General features: G+C 40.7%; 1 protein-coding gene across 1 annotated transcript in view; it reads right to left on the minus strand.

Moving 5' to 3' along the window:
* Positions 1-19,534, minus strand: part of PLXNC1 (plexin C1) — a 91,433-nt gene that overhangs the window by 31,066 nt on the left and 40,833 nt on the right. Inside the window, exons 10-14 of the mRNA XM_084810244.1 lie at positions 11,670-11,806; positions 9,473-9,652; positions 2,978-3,065; positions 1,171-1,377; positions 866-1,063 (exon numbers count right to left, since the gene is read on the minus strand). Of these exons, the coding sequence (XP_084666370.1) occupies positions 866-1,063; positions 1,171-1,377; positions 2,978-3,065; positions 9,473-9,652; positions 11,670-11,806 (810 nt within the window). The remainder of the gene's footprint in view (positions 1-865; positions 1,064-1,170; positions 1,378-2,977; positions 3,066-9,472; positions 9,653-11,669; positions 11,807-19,534) is intronic.

Here is a 19,534-nt window from a genome sequence, read left to right on the forward strand (position 1 = left end):
AGAAGTTTGGAAGCCTCTGAATAGCAGTTGCTGGGGAACATGGGTGGGAGATTAATAATACACCCATATCCTGCTTGTGTGCTTCCCATGGGGATCTGTTTGGCCACTGCATGAACAAGATGCTGCAGCACAGGTCTTCTTATTTTCTTGTGTCTGTTTTTTACTAAGCACACTTTAGCGTTATGTCCAAATCTGGACAAACTGTAGTTAGTCTTGGCTATGCCTTATCAAAACAACCCAACTTTATAAACCAAGGTTTGAAGTTGGCTTGTTTCAGTAAACCAATTAAGACTAACTGTATTTTGTCTAGCCTGGACATAATGCTAAACTGCACTTTGTCAAAAATGGAAGCAAAAGCTTCCAACCTCCTTCTTCTGGCCACACCACAGGAGGCGGGAAGCATGCAGGCCTGAGGCTCACCTAGGCTTGTTTATACAATGAAAGATTATAGTTGCATCTGAACATGTGTGAAGCAACTATCATCTCATATGTACATTCACGAACTGCGAAGTATTTCTCAGCCACCAAGATTTGTGGATAAAAAGCACACTCCCCTGGTCTAAGAAGTTGCAGTGATTTTGCTGCCTATGGGCTTTATAGCACTTTCAGAAGAAGCAGAGGATGCCACGTAATCTCTTCATAAGACCCGCAGTACTGAGGGCAGATAATTTTTTATCTAGCTGATCATACTGTTGAGGTCTGTTTCCAGCAAGACTACATAATACCTGGCATGTTCAGAATATGGAAAAGTCACAACTATGAAGCACCTTTAAAATATGACTTACAACTTCAAAGCAATGTTCATGATGGATTAATAAAATTTAATCATACACACAAATATATCTTCCATAAAGTTTTTACTCACATAAACTTTCACACTGGACGTATCAATCTTGCTCGTAGAATTCTTTTCTCGTTTGGCTCTGCAGTGTATAATGCTACGGGTTGTAGTGTTTGAAATATCTTGGATTGTGAAAGTTATGTTTATCAACTTGTTACCAGTCATGTGGGACAGAAAAATTTCAATCTCACTTCTTGAAATATTTAAGTTGTCATTTTCTTTCTGGAAATAAATGGCAACATAAAATGAAAAAACAAATCATGCAGCAAAATGCAAACAATGTGAATGTTTAAAAGAGAAGATTTTGTTGTCGCTTTAAAAAAACTTACATGTATTTTTAACTCCAGCTCTGGTTCTAAATCAGTTGTCAGTTCGTAGTGAATAAATTGAGGGTCAGGATCATATTGAAATTTAATACAAGGTATATGTATCTTTTCAATGTTTAGGACAACGTCAGCAATTATAGTTCCTTTCTCAGGCTTAACAGTTGGTGTGGTAAATTTACATTCAACACTACTTCTGTGGCATGTAAATTGCTAAAAAACGTAAATGTAAAAAGTAAATACTGAGAATATTATAACACATAGAAAGATTTATATAGCAGGCATTGTTAAAATGTAGCTAATAACACTTTTGGCTGCAATTCTGTGCATTGCACAGTTTAAACCCCATTGACTTCAGCGGGATTTAACTTAGTACTTATATTTATTTACACAATAGCCCTTAAAAATACTCAAGGTGGAGTACTTAAAATACTTATTCCTATAAGCAAGTCAGACATTTCAATAGTCCTGAGCCCTGGCACCACCCTTGAGATTCACTGATAGCCTTCTCCTGGAATGGCACAATGGCTACTTGTCCTGATGGCTATATGTTACCTCTAGTATCAGAGGCAGTATGCCTCTGTACACCAGTTGCTGGGGAACATGGGTGGGAGGGTGCTGTTGCACTCATGTCCTGCTTGTGGGTTTCTTGTGGGAAGCTTGTCAGCCACTATGTGCACAGAATGCTGGACTAGATGGACATTGGTCTGATCCAGAAGGGCTCTTCTTATGTTTTTATATTTTTAAGAAAGTCCTCCCCAGCCAATAAGCTCTCAGTAGTTTTCTCCTCAGACCACTTGTTCCTAGAACACCCCCAGAGAATCCTAGGAAGCAGCACTTGAAGGCTTCTGCCTGCTTCCTAGGATGCTGTAGGAACAGGGTTTCTATGTCAGGAATTACACAGCCTGTCCCTAGAAGATTGTTCTCTTTCTTTCTTTCTTTCTTCCTTCCAGTCCCCCCCGCCCCGCACCCTCAAAAGTCTCAGGTAACAGCACATGGGATAGCAGGATCCTTCAGAAAGAGAGTGAATCAGAGAGCTAGCAGCCAGGATTCCTAAATGGCTAGTTTGAGAACTGAGGTTTCTGGGAGGAGTGCTAGCATTATGTGATCAAAGCAGGTGCAAGGTCTCTGAAATGCTCTTGGGCATGAGTTGGATTTGAGTGAGTAGTGTGTCTGCCTGAATGAGTTGTATGTGAATGTGCCTGCAAGTGTGGTATACACACATGTGTGGCCCCCACCATTCCAGCAGACACCCAATGCAGCCTTTGGGTCAAAAGGATGTGCACCCCTGGGAAAAGTACAAGAAAGAGGTGGCATTGTTCTACTACTAGTTGCACAAGTGCTGGTGGAAAAATTAGTATAACTAGTGCAAGCAAGACCTAGCATAATTAATGAGTTGTGGAAGTGCTTGTGCAAGTGGAATTGATTTTGGATATTGGATTTGACACTTGCACAAGGATGCAAACGGACTTTCTGCAGACAGTAGAAGCTATGCGCTAGCAGAATTATATCTTTAGTTACAACTCAGAGTACTGATGCTACAGAAATCAACAATTAGAATAATCCCCAGCAAGGAAGCAACCTGTTTGTTTTCTATGGTATTTTGCAGACCTGTAACATATATAATTAGGTATAACTAGTTTCCACTGTAAGAGTTGTCAGAGCCTTGCCTATTTGCTCATCAAAAAAGAAAGAATCTTTTAGATGTACCTTCAATTTGTCTGGCAATTTCAGCAGAAAGAGAAATACCTCAATATAACTGTTTAACAATTTAATTGAAGATTTGGAAAAAAACAAAACATATAATACTTACTGTCAAGATTTGTTCCAATTCATCTAAAATAATCACGGTATCTGTGATATTCAGATATTTCCCATGTATGGTCATGCTGCGACCTCCACTACAAAATTTTAAAAAGAATGTGGAGGAATAGGCTTATTTCATTTATTTTTCTATTCATTTAAAGTATTTCTAAGCTGCCTTTCAGGGCAAAACCCTTCCCAAGGCAGCTTACATTAAAATTCATATAATAAAAAAACAATGTAATAATAAAGCAGCAAACATTCATAAAACAGACACCAGCAATAAAGCTTAAAGTTGGGATTTATCTACCAATAAAAATAACTAATGTGCAATTCTGAAGACATTTACAGCAGGGTAAATCTGATACTCCTAGTTTTCTCAAGCTATTCTGTTGATGTTTCTTTTTTTTAAAGAGTTTTCATTGGACCTTGCCTAATTTGACATAGACAACAATGCACTCAATAGGGCCTACTCAAGAGTTTCTACAGATTTTTATATCCAGTAACTATAAAACTTTAGCCCTATTCAGTTGTTCAAAAGGGGATTAAAATCAACACAGGAGGGGCGGGAGCACTCCAGCCCCACCCCTCTCCTTCGTTGCATTCATTGCCCCCTTTTCATGGAGGGCAACTGTGTGAAAAGGAGATCCTGCTCTATTTGTGGTGCCTCTCCACGTGTTTCAGAGCACTGGAAAATCAGGTTTCTCAATCGCATGGAGAGCCCTTATGGATAGAGAAGACTTTCCTCTTCAGACAGACAAGTAGAGGGCGACAAATGCGATGAGGGAGGGGGGTGGGGCTGAAGGTTTCCCTCCCATCTTGTTGATTTTAATCCCTCTTTGAACCACTGAATAGGGCTGTTCCTGCTCATGTTCTCATAGAATCATAGAAACATAGAAAAGTAGGGTTGGAAGGGGCCTACAAGACCACTGAGTCCAACCCCCTGCTCAGTGCAGGAATCCAAGTCAGAGCATCCCCGACAGATGGCTGTCCAGTCTCATCTTGAATGCCTCAAGTGTGGGAGAGCCCACCACCTGCATAGGTAATTGGTTCCATTGTTGTATTGCTCTAACAGTTGGGACATTTTTCCTGATACTCAGCTGGAATCTGGCTTCCTGTAACTTGAGTCCATTATTCCATGTCCTGCATTCTGGAATGATCGAGAAGAGATCCTGGCCTTCCTCTCTGTGACAACCTTTCAAGTACTTAAAGAATGCTATCATATCTCCCCTCAGTCTTCACTTCTCAAGGTTAAACATGCCCAGTTCTTTCAGTGTCTCTTCATAGGGCTTTATTTCCAGTCCCCTGATCATCTTTGTTGCCCTCCTCTGAACCCTCTCCAGCTTGCCTGCATCCTTCTTAAAGTGCGGTGCCCAGAACTGGACACAGTACTCCAGATGAGGCCTAACCAGTACTGAGTAGAGGGGAACTAGTACTTCCCGGGATTTGGAAGCTATACTATGCTTCTATTAATGCAGCCCAAAAGAGCATTGGCCATTTTTGCAGCCACATCACATTGTTGGCTCATATTCAACTTGTGAACTACAACAATTCCAAGATCCTTCTCGCTTGTAGAGCCACTTATCCCCATCTTGCAATTGTGCATTTGGTTTCATTTTCCTAGGTGCAGAACTTGGCATTGATCCCTATTAAATGTCATTCTGTTGTTTTCTGCCCAGCGCTCCAGTCTACCAAGATCACTTTGAATTTTGTTTCTATCTTCCAAGGTATTAGCTATCCTGCCCAATTTTGTGTCATCTGCAAATTTGATCAGCATTCCCTGCACCTCCTCCTCCAAGTCATTAATAAAAATGTTGAAGAGCACTGGGCTCAGGACTGAGCCCTGCAATACCCCGCTTGTTACCTCTCCCCAGTTTGAGAAGATAAGCACTTTTTGAGTCTGATTCTGTAGCCAACTGTGGATCCACCTGATCATTGTTTCATCTAGCCCACTTTGAGCTAGTTTGCTCATCAGGATATCAGGGAGCACTTTGTCGAAAGCTTTGCTGAAGTTGAGGTGTATTATGTCCACAGCATTCCCACAGTCCACAAGGGAGGTTACCTGATCAAAAAATGAGATCAGATTCGTCTGGCAGGATTTGTTCTTGACAAATCCACGTTGGCTTCGAGTAATCACTGCATTGTTTTCAAGGTGCTTACAGATGGATTGCTTTATGATCTGCTCCAGAATTTTCCCAGGGATTGATGTCAGACTGACTGGTCTGTAGTTCCCAGGTTCTCCTTTTTACCCTTTTTGAAGATAGGGACAACATTAGCCCTCCTCCAGTTATCTGGCACTTCACCCGTCCTCCATGATTTCTCAAAGAGAATAGACAGCGGTTCTGAGAGTTCTTCTGCCAGTTCCTTTATTACTCTAGGATGCAGTTCATCTGGCCCTGGATATTGAACTTATTCAAAGTAACTAGGTATTCCTTGACCATATGCCTATCGATCTCAAGCTGCAATCCTGCCCCTTCAGCCTGTACTTCGCCTTTGCCAGGGGGCTCATAGACCCTTTTTTGGGAGAAGACTGAGCCAAAATAGGAATTGAGCACTTCTGCCTTTTCTTTGTCATCTGTTATCATTTTGCCATCCTTATTTAATAGCTGAACCGCCATTTCTTTCCTCTGTCTTTTACTGTGCACGTAGCTGAAGAAAGCTTTTTTGTTGCTTTTAGCATCGCTCGCTAACCTCAGCTCGTTCTCAGCTTTAGCCTTCCTGACACCATCCCTGCAATTCTGTGCTACCTGCCTGTACTCTTCCTTTGTTGCTTGGCCTTCTTTCCACTTCCTATGTATATACTTTTTTGTTTTCATATCATCTCTAAGCTTGTTGTGAAGCCACATTGGCTTCTTCTGTTGTCCTCTGCCTTTTCTTCTTGTTGGAATTGTTTGTAATTGTGCCTTCAGAATTTCCTTTTTTAAAAACTTCCACCCATCTTGGACTCCTTTTCTCATTAGAGTCGCTTGCCATGGGACCTTACTTATCACTGTTCTGATTCTATTAAAATCAGCTTTCCTAAAATCCAGGGTACAGGTTTGGCTACACTCGGATTTTGCTTCCTTTAGAACCATGAACTCCAGTATAACATGGTCGCTTTCCCCCAGAGTTCCTGTAATTGCTACTTTACCCACTAAGTCATCTCTGTTGGTTAGGATCAAGCCAAGGATAGCCGATCCTCTAGTTCCTACCCCTACTTTCTGTAGGAGGAAGTTATCCACCACACAAGTCAGGAATTTCCTGGAGGGGCCATGTTTTGCAGAATTTGTCTCCCAACAAATATCGGGGAAATTGAAGCCCGCCATTACTACTCCATCATGCTTCCTTGAAACATTGGCTATTTGCCTTTCAGAAGTTTCATCCTCGTCTTCTCCTTGATTGGGTGGCCAGTCGTAGACTCCGACCACCATATTCTTTTTATCCTTTGCTGCATTTATTTTAACCCAGATGCTCTCGATGGGGCTACCAAGCTCATCCTCCTGTATTTCTGTGCAGAGATAAGTATTTTTAACATATAGTGCAACTCCACCTCCCCTTCTGTTCCTCCTGCTCTTTTTGAACAAGTTATATCCTTCAATTGCTGTATTCCAGTCATGAGAATCATCCCACCAAGTCTCAGTATATCAAGTCATAATTTCCCTCCTGTATTAAGAATTCAAGTTCATTCTGTTTGTTTCCCATACTCTGGCATTAGTATATAGACATATAAGCAGTATCCTACCCTGCTTCTGCACCTCCCCTCTGCACCTCCCCTCTGTTGTTTCAGGAACCACAAGCTTCTGTTGCACTAGTGGTCAGTTCCACTAGTGCATGGGCAATGTACAATATACAATACAATGTACAATCCAAGAGTGATTGCACCATAGATTTGTATAAGGGCATTATGATATTGGCAGTTTTACACATTATGTGTGTCTAATTTTTCCTATGATATTTTAGATTTTTTGTTTGGGCTGAGGCTTTAATGGGTCCTCACCACAGTGTGCTGCTGTTGGGACGTGCAACACCAACTGCTCCCCACAAATGATCAGGTCCATTACCATCTCCCTAGCATTGCTGCCACTACCACTTGGAACCCCCAGCACCAGCAGCCTCTCAATTCCCATCCCATTACAGCATCACGATCAGTCCAATCGAAGGAGGGAGTAGCTGGTGACTGCAGCACTGCCAAGGCCAAGCCATCTAAACAGCAGCGGGAGAAAGAGCAGGATCCTAGGCAAGGTGTCAGGCCTAGCAACTGTCCATGTATGCTGCGGGCTGACACAGGGCCTTAGCTCCTAGTAGTTTGTTTGCAGACTTTCAACATCTATCCCATCTCCACACTTTGAAGAGTCAAATCTGCCCTGGGACTGGAGAGCAGAAGGAAAGCACACTCTGGCTTCTGCCATCAGCCAGGGGACTTAGGGCCACTGGGAGGGTGCAGCTTCTGCTTCCCAGCAATAGCATCAAGGGACCAACCTGGCCCATCTACTGATCATAGAAGGGGCAGTTGCAGGGAGCTCACTTCCTCCCTGCCAGAAAGATCACTCAAGTCCTGAAAAAACATTCAGTGTCTGGGACTGCAGAAGTCAGGGTAAAGAACACTCTGGCCCCATCCATCAGCCAAAGAAACAAGAGCCACCAATTGCTATTCAACAAGGAATACCAGCAAGGGGCAATCAGCTTGGCCCCAAGTAAGTTTAAATGCCCACTTATAGTTCACCGCCTTGTTCTTGCCTTACAGACCAGTCACCCTCCTCTTCCTTTTACCTCCACTCCCCTTCCCTTGGGTCTCATCTTTTTTTAGTTTGTAAGTCTAAGGGCTAGAGCTCTTTTTATTTTTAGTTCATGTGAGCTGTTTTGGGACACAATTTTCTGAAAGGTGATAGAAAAACCCATAAATAAAGCATGTTTATTCATATACATTTACATTCTTTTGCATATTTGTTCAGAAGCAAACTGATTTCAATGGTATTTACCCCAAAGTAATTGTGCATTTGCTTGCAGCCTATTATCTACACTAGGAAGAGTAGCAATCATGCTAAGAGTTTTACATCCAGAGATGAAGTCTTGGGAAGGGTGGTGTGGAATCATCAGAAGTGGCTATTTTCTTATGTTGGAATGCATACAAAATAGTTTGTGTTAATACGACATCTACATATTTGATTTAACTTTTATTTCAAACATACTGATGACCTGCTAATAATAAAATGCTAAGAGCTTTATACTTTCTCATGTAATTATGACACTTTTCTACAGTTAGTGCTGATATTTGCATAGTAAGTGTTGCTTTGAATCACTATTAGTGAATTATTCTTTCTTATACAGTGATATTTGCCTATTGGAGAGCCAATTTACATGCCTACAGAGAATCAGAGGTCTTTAGTTCCAGCAGTGAAAATTCTGATACAAGGCCACCCAAGAGCAAGAGCAACAAGTTACAAATTAACTGGAATGAAGCAATTGCTACCACAAACCACAAGTTGACTGTTGCATCTGGTACAGAATTTGGCAGCTTGTTTGCTAGGAAATGATGGCTGCCAATTTCGATGTAGTTGCAAGTTTAATAATAATAGTAATAATTTATTTCTGTCCAATGCTTCTTCAGGGCAGCCAACAGCGCAGATCAGAAATAATAAAATACAACCACAAGCAGTTAACAATATAAAACAAAGTAACACAGGTAATATATTAATACAGTAATAATATGTTAAAATCATAGGTAAAATCAAGAAGCAGTAAGAACTGGAACTATACAATAAAAAGCCTGCTGGCAAAAAAAGGCTCAAAGACAGGGGTCTGACAAATCGGGAGTGTATTCCAGAGCCATGGCATTGCCAGAGAGAAGCTCCTGTCTCTCATGCTCACCCAATGGATATCTTGGGATGGCACCACAAGCAGGGACTCCGAACCTGATCTTAATGCAGGGGAGCTTGGCCTATAAAGTGGAAGGATCTACTGATGTCAGTAATACTGCTCTATTTTGTGGAATTATGTTAAACTGTTTAACCTATGACTTGAAGGACTATCTCCTTCCATGTGAACTTGCCCATCATTTTAAACCAGCCCTTGTATCTCTCTTACATGTGTTGTTGCCTTCAGAAGCACGGTTGGCGGCAACATGTGAGAGAGCCCCTCATATGTGAAACTCCATAACCTAATCTCCCAAGAGGTTAAGTAATCTTTTTTTTTTTTTTTATCATCTGTGTTTCAATGGCAAGTAAAGGCATTCCTTTTTAAACAAGTATTTTACTCTGGTGTTGCTTAATTTTATTTATTGATTGTTAGTTTTCATTTTTTGTTTTTGCTTCAGCTTTTAGTTTGTTAATGTGTTTAATTATTGATGTTACTATGTTTTTATATTTTGTAAGCTACTTACAAAAAAATTGAAAAATTTTCAATAAAAATGTTACTAAAACTTTTTTTTACACAATTTACTACTTTTTGGTAAGAAGTAAAATAATTCAGAAATTATTACAATTAATAATAATAATAATAATAATAATAATAATAATTCAGAGATTACCTCTTCCAGGAAATATTTGGAAGGATCTTGGAACACTCTGGAAGAGAGACATAACGTAGTGTCACAAAGGGTGAACACTCAAAACCATTTTCCTTTATGCATATGCTCTTGACTTCTTTGCGACTCGGTGGTAAACAGAATTTCATGTGTGTGTGATTCAGCACTTCGGTGACAGGTATCCTAAAGAAAGAAGAATATCCCTTAAATCAAACAGTATAATTTTGTTCAAGAACTCTATTGCTGTTTCTATTTAAAAGCAATTTGTCAGCCATGTCTCTATAGCACAGTTCAGATGAACATTCAAGGCATAATGGGAGAGGGGAGAGGAGGGGCAAGGGGGAAAGTGCTTAGCCCCAACACTAGTTCACAGCTTCAAAAACATGGTTCATGAAGACTCAAAAGCCCATCCAAACTGGGTCTATAAAACCCAAAATTCACAGCACACAGTGCTTAAGGGAACTCCAATCAAAGCTCATACTGCTCACGTGGTTTGGAAAGCTAAAGAAGGCGTTTAAAAAACTGAAAGTACATTCGCTTCCATGTTGCTTTTTAATTCAGTTCACAGATATGGGAAATTCCAAAATCAGCTGAAAAGATATTTTAGTACCACAGACAGTCTCCATTCCAGTGAGGAACAGGACAACATAAAACCATTTGGAAGTCTCCTTTCTCTGGTATAAAAAGCAGGAGCTCTCACTATGTCTCGTGAACTTTTCAAAGATCTCATTAACATTTTATCTCAGGTAAATAACCGTGTTCCTTAACATTAGCACTGTGCAATCCCCGAAGTAGAGACCAGGATCCAAGCAATTAATTGAAATCATGGCTTGATCCAGCGAATCTCTTTTGATGGAAAATTGCAGATCTCGAAGAAGAATGATTAGTTATGGGAGAAATAAAATATAAAAGAAGGGTGCCAGGTCTAATAGTTATTCACATTTTGCTAGTATCTCTTATGACTGATATCTGAATTATATTTTTCCAAAGACGTTACTGTGCAAGCTAAGATCAGAAATACACTGTGATTAATCCTATTCCCCAATTATTACTAAAGTTACACTGTTGGGACTAATGTAGGGATGTACGAAAGTGACTTACCTTTCGCGGATTATGTTGATGGGGGGGGAGGCGTTCCGTCCCTCCGCCCGGAATCCTCGACGGGCGGGGAGGCGATCCGTTCCTCCCCCCCCGGAATCCTTGATGGCTGGCTGTCCTCCACGGCAGCTCCGCAGAGCAGCCGGCCAGGCCTGGCCCAGCCCACAGCCGTCCGCAACCGGATTTCTGGCCGCGGAGGGCTCGGGGGGGGGAACTGCATATGCAAATGGCGGCGGCTACGGCCGCCACCATTTGCGTTCCTTATTTTTGGCTGTCTGAATCTACGTAAATATTTACGTAGACTATGACGGCGAAAATAAAGGGGAACGCAAATAGCGTAGTGGGCACTATTTGCGTCCCTTTTTGATTCACCATTTTAGCCTACGTAAATCTTTGGCCGTCTTAGTCTACGTAAATCTTTACGTAGGCTAAAACGGCGAATCAAAAAGGGACGCAAATAGCGCCCGCTACGCTATTTGCATTCCCCTTTATTTTCGCCGTCATAGTCTACATAAATATTTACGTAGACTAAGACGGCCAAAAATAAGGCACACAAATGGCGGCGGCTGTAGCCGCCGCCATTTGCATACGTGGTTGTTGTTGTTTTTAAACCCACCCAGCCATGATAGGCTACGTAAAGATTTACGTAGCCTATCACGTCTTTTTTTTTTTTTTTAACAAGACTGGAAATGGCGGTGGCGGCGGCCAGTCGGAAGACCAGCCGCCGCCAGAGCTGCCAGAGCTGCCGCCGCCTGGAAGATCCACCCCAGGTAAGTCTCATCCCAGGAGGGATCCGCGGGAGGGCAGGGGGGTGGCAGGCCGTTCCGCCACGGAGTTCGGGGGGCCAAATGCACTGGCATTCAGCCTCACTGTGATCCGTGGGGAATTCTCTGCCATCCCTAGACTAATGTAACAAGCAACAGAACCAGTTCTAAGTTCCAGGATAGTATGAATAAGCAAATCTAAATCTAACAGTTGGAAGGCACCATCTTGACTGAATGGTACAGTCACCATTCTAAACATTTTCCTGATGAAGTGGCTATGCAATATAGGTATATGTGCATTTCAAAGACAAAAACTTGATGGTGTTATTGTGACTCACTCATCCGGTTTGCAGCTACTGGTTCCAATTATCTCCATCAAAATGTTTGAACCTGTAAAGTTTTCTCCCATGACTAGGACTTCACTTTTGCCTAATGCTGATATCCACGTTGGTTCAATGGCAGCAATGCTCATGGGCTATTGGAAACAAAGTTAAACCAGACTGAAATATCCAGGCAATAGAATTAAGTAAAATGATGGAGCCATGCATTTCTGAACATCTTTAATAGGTGGCTACTAAATGTTATCTGTAATATAGGTTACAGAAGCACATTAAAACTGTACTCTATAATCTCCACTGGTTTCCAGTTGCTTCAGGATGAAATATAAAAATTAAAGAAACAAGGAAATAACCAAACCCATAAGCATCAATGAGCAGCAAACCATGGTTTGAGAGCCAGCCTTGGAACCCAGGAATTCCCCCCTGCGATCCTTTGTTATCTTGAATCATGATTTAGCAGTACATATGAACCACCATTAATCATGGTTAGTGCTAATCATGGCTCTCCACTTATTCAAGATTTGACATGTGTCAAATTAAGAGGAAACATGGTAGTGTTGATCATGGCTAGTATCGATTCAGATGCAATGAAAAACCATAGCAAAGGAAGACAAAAGATGGGAAAGGGAATCCATACTAGAGGCAGGAGATAGGAGTGCCTACTAATGAGGTTGGTTCCTGATTTGGAAACTATAGTTTGCAGAAACCACATATATCTTGTATTTCAATACAGTGTAGTCATGAATAGTATTTTTCTTGTCCTAAGTAAATTGGTTGGGTTGTCTTGGCAGAAGCAATAATACTGCCCAAATAATTTCACAGTTATTTCTATTCACCAGGTGCTTCTAGGCAAGGCTTCTATCACACCATCACCTTGCATCATTCATGGAATTTTATGGGGAGTCCAGACTATGCCTGCCACCTGTAACCCTCCCATGTTTTTCCACCACTTCTTCTACCTTTTATCTTACTGCAGAAAATTCATTCAGAAATAATTTTCTGAATGGTAGCACTGGGAGCCCTCTAACTTGAAACACCCCAGGTCAATAAAGTGAGTACCCCAGGTCAATAAAACAGCAATAAATATAAGTCAGGTTTCAACATACAGACGTTTTTCACTGGCATAACCCATAATGGTCCCTTATTTTTTCTTCCACCTTCTGCTCAACAGGAACACCTGTATTGCATCATTACTTCTGCAATAATTATTGCAATAATGCCTTCAAGAGGATTTACCTTTTCCATAATTCTTAAAATATTGTCTCACTAAAACTCCTCACATACTTGCCCTGATCAAAAATTAATGCATTCAAATAATCCCTGTAATTTTAAAAAATGAATTACAATTGATATGAATAAGCACCCCTCTTCACTCCCAAAAAGGCAACCCTCAAGCACTAGGGACTATGAGAGTTTCCGTGTGATGTGTTTGAAAGGCTGTTATTTTAATGATCACACTTGAACAACAAAAGGTCTTATGTCAGCTTAAGGGAACAACAAATTTATTTTGTGGGTCAGAGCCCCCTTCATCCCTTCATCAGATATTTGAAGTGGCCACCTAAGTATACCCTAGAAGGGGCTGGGAAGGGTGGAGAGATCTGCCTTAGAGGGGCAAATCCACAGCATCATATGGTGCCCCAGACACTATGTAGGGACCATAGGACTGCTCTTTCAATAAAATAGTTGAGCTTGCTTTTTTTTTTTTACAAACCACAAGCACTGCAAAAAGCAGTTGTATGGACATAACAGTTCTATGCTGGGCACAGATGAATAAGATACAACTGAATCAAATTTAATCCCATTAAAATTAGTCTCATCAAATCATGGAGATTTTTTAGCTCACTACAGAAAGTAACTGGCTGTCTTTCAATGCTTATTTATACTATTGATCTTACTATGCCTATTTATTACTGCTGGAAGTGGGTCCATTCCATGCTTATGAGATCTTATTCATTTAATTTTATCTTGTGTTTATTTGTGCTCCTACATAGTACTCTGACACATCAACACATATCTCTTACACTGCTTTTGACTTTGGTAAATAAATTTAGTCATTGTTTGCAAATCTAGAAAAATGTGTTTGGGAGGAGGGGCAATTTGCTTTTCTTTTTTCAATGTTTAACATGACTTCATGGAATGTCAAGAAGCTGTGAAATGTAAACAAACAGAAAAGAGTTCTTCCCAAGTTACAAGAGCTTAATGTTGACATGGCCTTCTTACAAGAAACTCATTTGATGGCTGCAGATCAGCAGATGTTGCAAAAGGATTGGGTTGGGGAGACCTATGTCACAGATACTTCAACAAAGTAAAGGGGTTGCGATTTTAATTAATAAGTGACTTTCTATCTCAGTTCAACAGGTGATTTTTGATATTGAGGGGCATTTTTTGATCTTGGTAGGAAAGTATATGGGCAAATTAATTGTTATGATCAATGTATATGGACCAAATATTGATTCTCCAGCTATGTTTCATGATTGTTTTGCTAAACTGGTTGATATTACCTATGATTATTTGATCATGGGTGGGAACTTTAATGAGGTCTTAGATCCTTTGTTAGATAGGAGTACACCTTCTCCCAAGACTCAATCTGCGGTGAGACTGGCACTTCAGGCAAATATGATGGAATACGGTTTAACTGATGCTTGGTTAAACTATATTCCATCAAAAGTATACACAGAGAGTATACTTTTATTTCACCAGTTTACCATAATTGCTTTAGATTAGACTATTTTTTGATTTATACAACTTTAGTATGTCAAATCAAAGATTGCAAGATTGATATATTGGTAGTGTCAGATCATACCCCAGTATGTTTGGAACTGCAATTTTCTGATATTCCTAGGGCCCCCGGTCTTTAGTGTTTTAGAGTTTCACTTCTTAATGATGAGACATCTAAAACCCAGATGTTAGCTGAACTAATAGAGTATTTCAATACTAATGAAGGTACAGCAGGTTCATGTACCACTGAATGGGAGGCTAGTAAAGCTTTTATAAGGGGCCAAACTATGTCTTATGTTTCCTGTCAAAAAAAGCTTTAAACAACTCAACAGACGCACTTAAATAAGAAGCTCAAATCTCTCATAACTCAGTTTGCCACTTCCCCCACAGCACAGAGCTACAGAATACTAAGTATGAGTTGAATAATATCCTTTCACAACAGGCGGAATTTGCTCTGACTTGTCTACAACAGAAATATTGGGGAAATGGTGAACGTCCTAGTAAGATTCTTGCATATCATCTTAAACAGCGCCGACATCAAAATGTTATTTCAGCTATTAAAGATGAGAGTGGCAAAGTATATACTTCTCCTACAGACATAAACTCACAATTTTTAAAGTTTTATTCTGATCTGTACACTACCGATAATAAGGTATCAGTGCAAGACATAGATGCTTTTTTTTCTCAGATTCATCTTCCACGTTTAGATTCTTCACAACAACAGCTCCTTTTAGCTCCTCTGAGTTTAGAGGAAATTATGAATGCAATAATGAAAATGAATCCTGGGAAATTACCCAAACTGGATGGATTCCCAATCGAATGGTATAAAACATTTTCTAGTTTTTTAGCCCCAAGGTTGTATTGCCTCTATAACCATATTTTTGAAATGGGCTCCCTTTCTTCATCGTTAAATTATGTTTATATTACTGTGATTCCTAAGCCAGGCAAGGAATGGTCCTTGCCTGGCTTAGGAATCACAGTAATATAAACATCATTTATATTACCTATTGCGCAAACTATCGACTTATATCATTAATTAATGTAGATATCAAAATATTAACAGCAATCTTGGCCGATAGATTACAACAGGTCATGGCTGTATTGGTGGGATTTATTAAAAATAGACAAGGGGGGTGATAATCTTAGATTAGTTGTTGATCTGGTTGCTTTAAACTCTGAAAGAACTGATCGGGGGCCATCATTTCCTTGGATGCAGAAAAGGCCTTCGATAAAAGTCATTGGAAACTTATTTTTACTACATTGACTAATTTTGGTTTCCCTATAGAATTTTGAAATGAGTTAAAATTTTATACTCCGCTCCTAGAATGAGAGTAATGACCAACAGTTTATTCTCATCTTTTTTTTTTTTTACTAGGGCAGGGCACCAGACAAGGTTGCCCACTTTCCCCATTGATATTCAATTTATGTTTGGAACCCCTGGCACGTGCTATTAGACAAAATAACAGTATTTATGGATTTGTCCATTTTGGATTAGAATTTAAAATTAATCTTTACGCTTATGATCTTTTGTTGTTTATCTCGAGACTCCAGTTGTCGGTTCCACCTTTGATGAAATTGATTAATACCTTTGGTGAATTGTCTGGTTATTCAATTAATTGGTCAAAGTTGGCAATAATGCCGACTGGACATAGGGTATACTCTAGTATATTAGCCAATTGGCAATTTCGACCAGAATTTATTACTTATTTGGGAATAATTATTCCTAAAGATATATCTCAAATGATTAGATTAAATTTTAACAAGTTGATTAATGATATTTCATTAGATATAGATAGATGGGCATCTTTAAAGTTGAGTTTATGGGGTAAGGTGAATACACTTGATGAATACCATACCCTGAATTATTTATGTTATATGTGGGAGCCCTACACTTATGTTGTTGTTGTTTATTCGGTCAGTCACTTCCGACTCTTCGTGACTTCATGGATCAGCCCACGCCAGAGCTTCCTGTCGGCCGTCGCCACCCTCAGCTCCCCCAAGGTCGAGTCCATCACCTCCAGAATATCATCCATCCATCTTGCTCTTGGTCGGCCCCTCTTCCTTTTGCCTTCCACTTTCCCTAGCATCAGCATCTTCTCCAGGGTATCCTGTCTTCTCATGATGTGGCCAAAGTACTTCAGTTTTGCCTTTAATATAATTCCCTCAAGTGAGCAGTCTGCTTTATTTCCTGGAATATGGACTAGTTTGATCTTCTTGCAGTCCAAGGCACTCTCAGAATTTTCCTCCAGCACTAGAGTTCAAAAGCATCTATCTTCCTTCGATCAGCCTTCCTTATGGTCCAGCTCTCACAGCCATAGGTTACTATGGGGAATACCATTGCTTTAACTATGCGGACCTTGGTTGTCAGTGTGATGTCTCTGCTCTTCACTATTTTATCAAGATTTATCATTGCTCTCCTCCCAAGAAGTAAACGTCTTCTGATTTCCTGGCTGCAGTCAGCATCTGCAGTAATCTTTGCGCCTAGAAAGACAAAGTCTGTCACTGCCTCCACGTTTTCTCCCTCTATTTGCCAGTTATCAATCAAGCTGGTTGCCATAATCTTGGTTTTTTTGAGGTTGAACTGCAACCCAGCTTTTGCACTTTCTTCTTTCACCTTCGTCATGAGGTTCCTCAGCTCCTCCTCACTTTCAGCCATCAAAGTGGAATCATCTGCATATCTGAGATTGTTATTGTTTCTTCCAGTGATTTTAACTCCAGCCTTGGCTTCATCAAGCCCAGGACGTCGCATGATGTGTTCTGCGTACAGGTTGAATAGGTAGGGTGAGAGTATACAATCCTGCAGTACTCCTTTCCCAATCTTAAACCAGTCCGTTGTTCCGTGGTCTGTCCTTACTGTTGCTACTTGGTCGTTATACAGATTCCTCAGGAGGCAGACAAGATGACTTGGTATCCCCATACCACCAAGAACTTGCCACAATTTGTGATGATCCACACAGTCAAAGGCTTTAGAATAGTCAATAAAACAGAAATAGATGTTTTTCTGAAACTCCCTGGCTTTCTCCATTATCCAGTGGATATTGGCAATTTGGTCTCTAGTTCCTCTGCCTTTTCTAAACCCAGCTTGTACATCTGGCAATTCTTGTTCCATGACTTGCTGGAGTCTACCTTGCAAGATCTTGAGCATTACCTTACTGGCATGTGAAATAAGTGCCACTGTTCGATAGTTTGAACATTCTTTGGTGCTTCCCTTTTTTGGTATGGGGATATAAGTTGATCTTTTCCAATCTGTTGGCCATTCTTGTGTTTTCCAAATTTGCTGGCATATGGCATGCATCACCTTGACAGCATCACCTTGCAAGATTTGAAACAGTTCAGCTGGGATACCGTCGTCTCCTGCTGCCTTGTTATTAACAATGCTTCTTAAGGCCCATTCAACCTCCCTCTTCAGGATGTCTGGCTCTAGCTCACTGACCACACCGTCAAATCTATCCCCGATATTATTATCCTTCCTATACAGATCTTCCGTATATTCTTGCCACCTTTTCTTGATCTCTTCTGCTTCTGTTAGGTCCTTGCCATCTTTGTTTTTGATCATACCCATTTTTGCCTGGAATTTACCTCCGATGTTTCTAATTTTCTGGAAGAGGTCTCTTGTCCTTCCTATTCTATTATCTTCTTCCACTTCCACGCATTGCTTGTTTAAAAATAATTCCTTATCTCTTCTGGCTAACCTCTGGAATTTTGCATTTAATTGGGCATATCTCCCCCTATCACTGTTGCCTTTTGCTTTCTTCTTTCTTGGGCTGCTTCCAGTGTCTCAGCAGACAGCCATCTTGCCTTCTTGGTTTTCTTTTTCTTTGGGGCGTTTTTTGTTGCCGCCTCCTGAACAATGTTGCGAATTTCTGTCCATAGTTCTTCCGGGACCCTATCTACTAAATCTAGTCCCTTAAATCTATTCTTCACCTCCACTGCATATTCATTAGGAGTATTAGTGAGCTCGTATCTAACTGATCTGTGGGTCCTCCCTGTTCTCTTTAGTCTGATTCTAAATTGTGCAATAAGAAGTTTGTGATCTGAACTACAATCAGCTCCAGGTCTTGTTTTTACCAACTGCATAAATGTCCACCACCTTTGGCTACAAAGGATGTACTCAATCTGATTTCGGTGTTGACCATCTGGTGAAGTCCATGTATAAAGTCGTCTCTTAGGTTGTTGGAAGAGAGTGTTTGTTATGCACAGTGAGTTGTCTTGGCAAAATTCTATCAACCTATGTCCTGCTTCATTTTGTTCTCCCAGGCCATGCTTGCCTGTAATTCCAGGTGTCGTTTGACTACCCACCTTAGCATTCCAGCCTCCTGCAATGAAAATAACATATTTGTTTGGCGTACTATCCAGTAGGTGCTGCAGATCCTCAAAGAACTGATCTACTTCTGCTTCTTCAGCATCTGTGGTTGGGGCGTATATTTGGATCACTGTGATGTGAAATGGCTTACCCTGAATTCGAATTGAGATTATTCTGTCATTTTTTGGATTGTATCCAAGCACTGCTTTAGCCACTTTATTATTAATTATGAAGGCTACTCCATTTCTTCTGTGGTCCTCTTGTCCACAGTAGTAGATCTAGTGGTCATTTGATGTGAAGTGGCCCATTCCAGTCCATTTCAGTTAACTGACACCCAAAATGTCTATATTTAATCTTGACATCTCCCCAATAACCACATCCAATTTGCCCTGGCTCATTGATCTTACATTCCAGGTTCCTATGGTATGCTGATCTTTAGAACATCAGATTTGTCATTCACCACCAGCACCATCGGCTGCTAGCCGTCCTTTCAGCTTTGAGCTAGCTGCGTCATCATATCTGGGGCGAGTTGAACTTATCCTCTGTTCCTCCTCAGTAGCATTTTGACCATCTTCCGACCTGGGAGTCCCATCTTCCGATGGTATACCGACATATCTCTGGTTGTACTGATCCATTTAGTTTTCATGGCAAGAATACTGGGGTGGGTTGCTGTTTCCTTCCCCAGGGATCATATTTAGTCTGACCTCTCTGCCATGACCTTCCCGTCTTGGGTGTCCCTTCACAGTTTAGCTCATGATGTCATTGAGGTGCTCAAGCTCCAGCACCACGACAAGGTATTCTACCTGGCAAATATTTCCAAAAATTCAATACTTTGTTTCATAAA

This window comes from Heloderma suspectum, chromosome 7, assembly GCF_057233095.1.
Source record: "Heloderma suspectum isolate Gila_16-S chromosome 7, 16-S_ref, whole genome shotgun sequence".
Taxonomy (NCBI): domain Eukaryota; kingdom Metazoa; phylum Chordata; class Lepidosauria; order Squamata; family Helodermatidae; genus Heloderma; species Heloderma suspectum.